Source organism: Acipenser ruthenus, chromosome 5 (assembly GCF_902713425.1).
Source record: "Acipenser ruthenus chromosome 5, fAciRut3.2 maternal haplotype, whole genome shotgun sequence".
In the NCBI taxonomy this organism is placed as follows: Eukaryota; Metazoa; Chordata; class Actinopteri; order Acipenseriformes; family Acipenseridae; genus Acipenser; species Acipenser ruthenus.
This window is the reverse complement of record NC_081193.1, coordinates 54,618,187-54,624,186: the sequence shown is the minus strand read 5'-3', so window position 1 is coordinate 54,624,186 and position 6,000 is coordinate 54,618,187. Positions and strand designations below refer to the sequence as shown.

Genomic DNA, 6,000 nt, shown 5'->3' with positions numbered 1-6,000 from the left:
CCTTCGCCTCCCGAGGGTCCTGTTTTGCCTGTTTCGCTACCAGTCCTGCCATGCGGCAGGAAATACTGTTGCTGGAGCCCCATGAAGGGGAGCTGCCGGCCACGGAAAAGGGGGGGGAGGTCAGGAGACCAGCTCCCCCAGCCGCACTTTTGCGGCAGGAAATACTGTGGCTGGAGCCCCATGAAGGGGAGCTGCCGGCCACGGAAAAGGGGGGGGAGGTCAGGAGACCAGCTTCCCCCGCAGCAATTTCGCTGCAGGAGAAAGGGTGGCTGGAGCCCTACGGAGGGGAGCCGCCGGCCATGAAGAAGGGGGGGCAGGTCTGGAGACCACCCCCAAAAATTTTTTGGCCAGAGGAGCCGGCCGGTGCGCGGGCCATTGGAACGCTACGGCTGTTTGGGTGGGAGGAGGACATCCCACCGTGGCAGCCACCTTTGGTCCGTTGCTGCCCCTGTTCCTGCGCCGGGACTGCTAACCGGGACTTTGGGGACTAAGGGGGGAGGTGGCCGAAAAGGCCATGTGTGCTGCGCACAAGGGGGGGCATGTGTGGCGGAGTGTCCCGCCCCTATGTATTATTATTTGTATTTTTGTTTGCGGCGCGGATAAAAGCGCCGCGTCTTTTATTATTATATTTAAAAACCCCGTGAGGATGCATAGCTGATCAGCTACTGATTATTTAACTAGCTGACAGTCATGCATCCTTACCAAACGCGTGCAGACTCTGGCCGAGGGATAATAAGATAATTAACAACTAGTTAATCCCTCGGCCAGAGTATATAAACCTGCAGCTCTCTGCACTCGGGGTGGAGTGTTGAGGAGAGAGAGAGAGAGAGAGAGCGAGAGAGAGAGAGAGAGAGAGAGAGAGAGAGAGAGAGAGAGAGAGAGAGAGAGAGAGAGATTTGTTTATTCGTTTGGCCCTTGTGCCTTTTTGTTTTGTTGAAATCTTTTGTTTTGTTTATTAATAAATACGCTGAGTACCGTTGCACTCAGCTTCAACCGCCCATCCATTGTTTTGGTTTCTACTTCCTGGTCCGTGACGTCACCACTGCGAGCCAGACTGCCACAGGGCCACACCCACAAAATCCACCTGGGAACACTGAAGACATACACATCCTTAAAAATGATTATTACAAGACACTGTGAATAGGTTACTTAACAAACAGCACGATCAGCACAAACACATGTAGTCTACTAGATATTTGTAACTACTAAAACTTTAATTTTTTTTTTTTTTTTTTTTTTACTTTCGCTAATGGTATCTTAAATACTTACACAAATACACTAAAGTGCACTCAACTAAGGTCACAGGTCTCACAATGCATCAAGTGAGTTGCTAGGGAACGCTCACACGTGTTCAGTAAGTACAGCATGAATTCAAACAAAATGGAAGTGCAACAGTTATTTTAAAAAAAAAGTGTTTCTCAGTGCTTCCTAGCGCAGTGGTTCCCAACGCCGATCCTGGGGCCTCGTGTCTGCTGGTTTTCATTCCAACTGAACTCTCAGTTACTTAACTAGACCCTTAATTGAACTGATCATTCGCTTAATTAGACATTTTAAATTGTTTTCAGTCCTTAAACAGTTGCAGAGTTCAAGTTACTTATAAAATGTTACAGCTAATTTGAAATATGCAACTGTTAAGAGCTGAAAACAATTAAAAGTGTAATTAAGCAAATGATCAGTTAAATTAAGGGTCTAGTTACGTAATTGAGAGCTCAGCTGGAATGAAAACCAGCAGTCACAGGGGGTCCTCCGGACCGGTTTAGGAACCACTGGTATATACCTTGCTTTATCTGAAAAATTTAATTAGCGTGTTTTTGTTTGAAATGTAATGCCTGTGACCTGTAAATATAGACTGATATGTCTAGGCTCGCTTTTTCTTTTATTTACTGTGAAATATGCAAGTTTGCTGGACTGGATTTTTTGTAAGAGATTTACTGTAAAACAGTGCTACTTATACTTGCATATAAAATAGACATTTAAATAATAATTTTAATTATTTCATGTTTCTGCCATTTCACATCGGTATTTATGAATTAAGAAAATTAAACTGTATGGCTTTTTAATGACCTTAATAATTAAGGCAGTGTAACTACATTTCTGCGATTTTTTATGTTTTGGTCGTAATTGACCTTTATTTGTTGAAGATCGTGCCACGACTTAGGTAGGGCCTTAATTATTTGAAACATTAAGTCATGTATTGTGTTTAGCAGGGAACACTAAAAATAGCACCGGGGAAGCTTCGCCCTAGCCTCCCCCCCCCCCCCCCCCCCCCCCATTGTAAAAAGCTTCCGCTGCCTAGACAGCGTCATGAGGTGAGACAGTCCCAGTAAACCACAGCGCTTAAACAGACTCCACTAGGAGCTATTTAAATATTTTTGTATTTTTTTATATAGATTTGTTTTCTGTAATCATTTGGTATGGTGATTGTATTTTTGTTTTGTATTATTACATTTATTTTGTGAGAGAGAAAGACAGACAGACAGCTAGCTGGCTACTGTAGCTAGCTAGCTGTTGCCTTTCCCCGAAATCAACAAGGAAAAACGGATACCTGCTGTTTCAACCCAGCTGGCAGCGCTGACACACACGGAGACAGAAAAGCAGAAAGGAATTCATGTGGACTCCAGTTGGATGGACCACCCGTCCACGCGGATACAATTTATATCTGTGTTTATGTTTTTTTTTGTTTTTTTTTTAAATGCAAAATAAATATTTGCTTTGAGGCAACTGGGATAAAGTGATTGCACGTTTAATTCAGCCTGGGGAGATGTGCAAGGAATAGCAATGTTTTAAAACCTGTGTCGACTATTCAGACTCTAGAGCTTTCTCCTTTTACCCGCTTCTGGACTATTTTTGTTTGTCAAGAAATTAAAGGGTCGATTGTTTGTCTAAAGCTAAAGATGTAAATGCTACATTTGTTTTTACTTTAAAAGTGACATTGGACACGTTTGTCTGGGGGTGGGTGTGTTTTTCAACAGCGACCAGGAATGAATCCAGCAGCTGCCCAGCGTTTATGTCTTGTTATTGCCTTTTTGTATCGTTAACGGAATTAGAAAGATTCCTGCCTTATCTGGCCTTTCGCCATTTTTGTGGATCATAACAATAATGTTGGCTACTGGTCGGACTGGGTGAGGGTTTGATTGGTGTGGTGGAGTCTATCGTTCCGGAGAGAATCTAAGCCAGGGGCGCAGAGTACATCTCGGTGTGGAAACTGTGCTTCCCGAACAGCTAGACTCGAATACAAAAATAAGGATATTTATTTGTTTGTCATCTGACATGAAGTAAACAAACGGCATGAAAAAACTACTATTTGTGTATATATGCATATATAATCTTAATATGCATGTATTTCTTTAATTGTATCACGAATCTTTGCCATGGAAACACAGGCGGCCCCGACGGCTTCAGGAAATCTCATCGTTAGGAATAAAAACTCCAAACCCGCAGTGTATTAAACAAGCACCACGTCCCATTCTAAACTGAAATTTACAGAAAGGTCTTTGGAGAAAACATAAGATGCAAACTATTACCAGCAGAATACTAAAGCAGCTGTGAGCAGCATTATGGATTTTTGAATATATACATTTTTTTGACATTGTGTAGGGCCTATGCTGTTTTTGTGCAACTGTTGTACCGAGATAAACAGACGGATTTAAAATTATGAATAAACAACACAATATGAATGGATTTATTCGAATAATTGCGCATTGATATTTCCAAGGATTTTTACAACCAATCGATTACATTAGAAACATAAAAAACCTCTATTTTACAAATCCAGATAATCGAACCCTCCAGCAATTTAAACCTGCATTTATATTAGTTTATTTATTTTTAAAAAAATTAGCAAAAAATAAATAAATAAAGATTTCAGTAGCATTTGTATAAAATATTTAAGGTGGACCATTGTGAAACCAGAAGTCTAGCATTTCTTTCACAAATTCATACTTTAAAAAAATAAAATAAAATAGGAGCATACATTAATTGAAAAAATCTAAATAAAATACATTTACTCGATTTAAGGTGGAAGGGATTGGTTTCCTTTTTCCACGACAGAATTACAAATATATATATATATTGTTTGAGAAAGCTGGCCCAGTTTACAGTTAGGTCCTGTTTACATATATAGTTTTTGTATTTGACTAAATTGAACAGGTACTTGATAAACTGAATAGCTGGGTTTGGATAGTTGTAAAAATGTTTGGAAAATGTTAGAGGATAACGTTTTATACTTGTCAGACATACATATATAAACAGAATAACCACTGGAGCTGTAGTTTTCTCAGAGTTACAAAATGCCACGAAACCGTGCTTTCTCCGAGCCGGAGTATTCTGCAGAGTACTCTGCAGATTATTCTGTGAGCCTGCCCTCAGACCCAGAGCATGGAGTGGGGCGGAACCACGAGGTGACTGTGCGGAATTCAGGTTACTGTTTGTGTCTGCCTCCCTTTATGAGGCTGACCTTTGCCCCCGAGTCCCTGGAAAACCTCTACCAGACCTATTTCCGACGGCAGCGTCATGAGACCCTGCTGGTCCTGGTCGTGTTTGCCGCATTGTTTGACTGTTACGTCATCGTGATGTGTGCTGTGGTGTACACCAATAACAAGCTGGCCTCCACACTGGTGGCCTCCTTTGGTCTGGTCGCCCACATCCTCCTGTATCTACTGTGCAAGTTTAGATTGCTCCCAGACCGCATCTCACGCAAGGTGGTGCCCTATGCCCTCTGGATCCTCATCGCCGCCCAGATCTTCTCGTACTTGGGGCTCAACTTTGCCCACTTCCACCAGGCCAGCGACACTGTGGGCTGGCAGGCCTTCTTCATATTCTCCTTCTTCCTCACCCTACCCCTCCGCCTCATGCCCATCGTGCTGATCACAACTGTTTCCTGTGGAATCCACACACTGGTCCTGGGAGTCACCATAGCTCAGCAGCAGCAGGAGGCTATAGAGGGGCTGGCACTCGTCAGACAGGTAAGAAGTGTTACTGTTTTGTTTTCATAGCATACTTAACCCTTTTTACTCTGGATGCACCTGTTGGTATTATATTTGTTTGTAGTTCCTCATTTTCTTAAGCAATTCCCCCCCTTGGAATCTGCAAGCAACATATTTCAGAACCTAAACAAGGCTGGGCCTGGTTAGTACTCGGATGTTGGAGGCTTAGTTTGGGGGACGTCTTAGCCAGAGCACCTCATTAAGTCAGCCTGTGCTTAAAGATGCCATTGTCTTGGAGAAATACCAATGAAGGTCAATGAAAAACCTCTGGCCTGAACCCCCCCCCCCCCCCCCCCCCCCCTTTCCTATTCCCCAGGGCAACACTGTAAAGAACCTATGTTCAGTTGGAGTTACTTGGTTAAAGAATTAGATTGATTGACTGCCTTAAAACAGTTAAAGGGATGCTATGTTTTTTAAAATTAATTTTTGTCTTATCTTATTAGCTCTAGAAATGTTTTCTATTGAATATTTTTTGATTTTTTATTTTATTTCAATATGGAATGCGGATATTTCAAAGACAATACTATAAGTGAAGAGTTGATGCTGCTTCCTGGTACTTTAACCACTTCCTGGGTTGTAGTTGAAGCTCACTCTGATCTAGCTGGAGTCAGATCATGATACCTGCAGCTGTACAAAAAAAGGTACTAGGATTCATCTATTGCATTGTGTTTGGAATAGTTGCAAATCCTGAATTAATACTTAAAGGTGAAATAGCAGAAGATTCTCAACATGGGGATGGGGAGGGGGAGGGGGCACTAGAAAAGTTAATAAAGCTAATGGATGAATCCAGGATAAAATAGGTTCCAATATTACTAAACTGGAGAACTCCTTAGCTGTACATGCTATCCTTGTCACACTGCCATGCTGCTGTTTTTGGTAGTGTCTGGACCTGCTTAGCAACATAATTGGAAATTGAACTTGTTGCTTGAATGTGCTTTTAGGATACCAGCTTGTTCAGCAGGGGTAACTGCTAATTATTACATTTAATAATGATCCAGTGAGGAAGAATAATACA

General features: G+C 42.0%; 1 protein-coding gene across 2 annotated transcripts in view; it reads left to right on the top strand.

Annotated features, from left to right (window-relative positions):
* The first annotated feature begins 2,297 nt into the window (after positions 1-2,297).
* Positions 2,298-6,000, top strand: part of adcy3a (adenylate cyclase 3a) — a 184,128-nt gene continuing 180,425 nt past the window's right edge. For both annotated transcript variants that reach the window (XM_034004901.3, XM_034004900.3), the window contains exon 1: positions 2,298-4,964. In XM_034004901.3, coding sequence (XP_033860792.1) covers positions 4,290-4,964 — 675 coding nt within the window. In that variant the 5' untranslated portion in view covers positions 2,298-4,289. The remainder of the gene's footprint in view (positions 4,965-6,000) is intronic.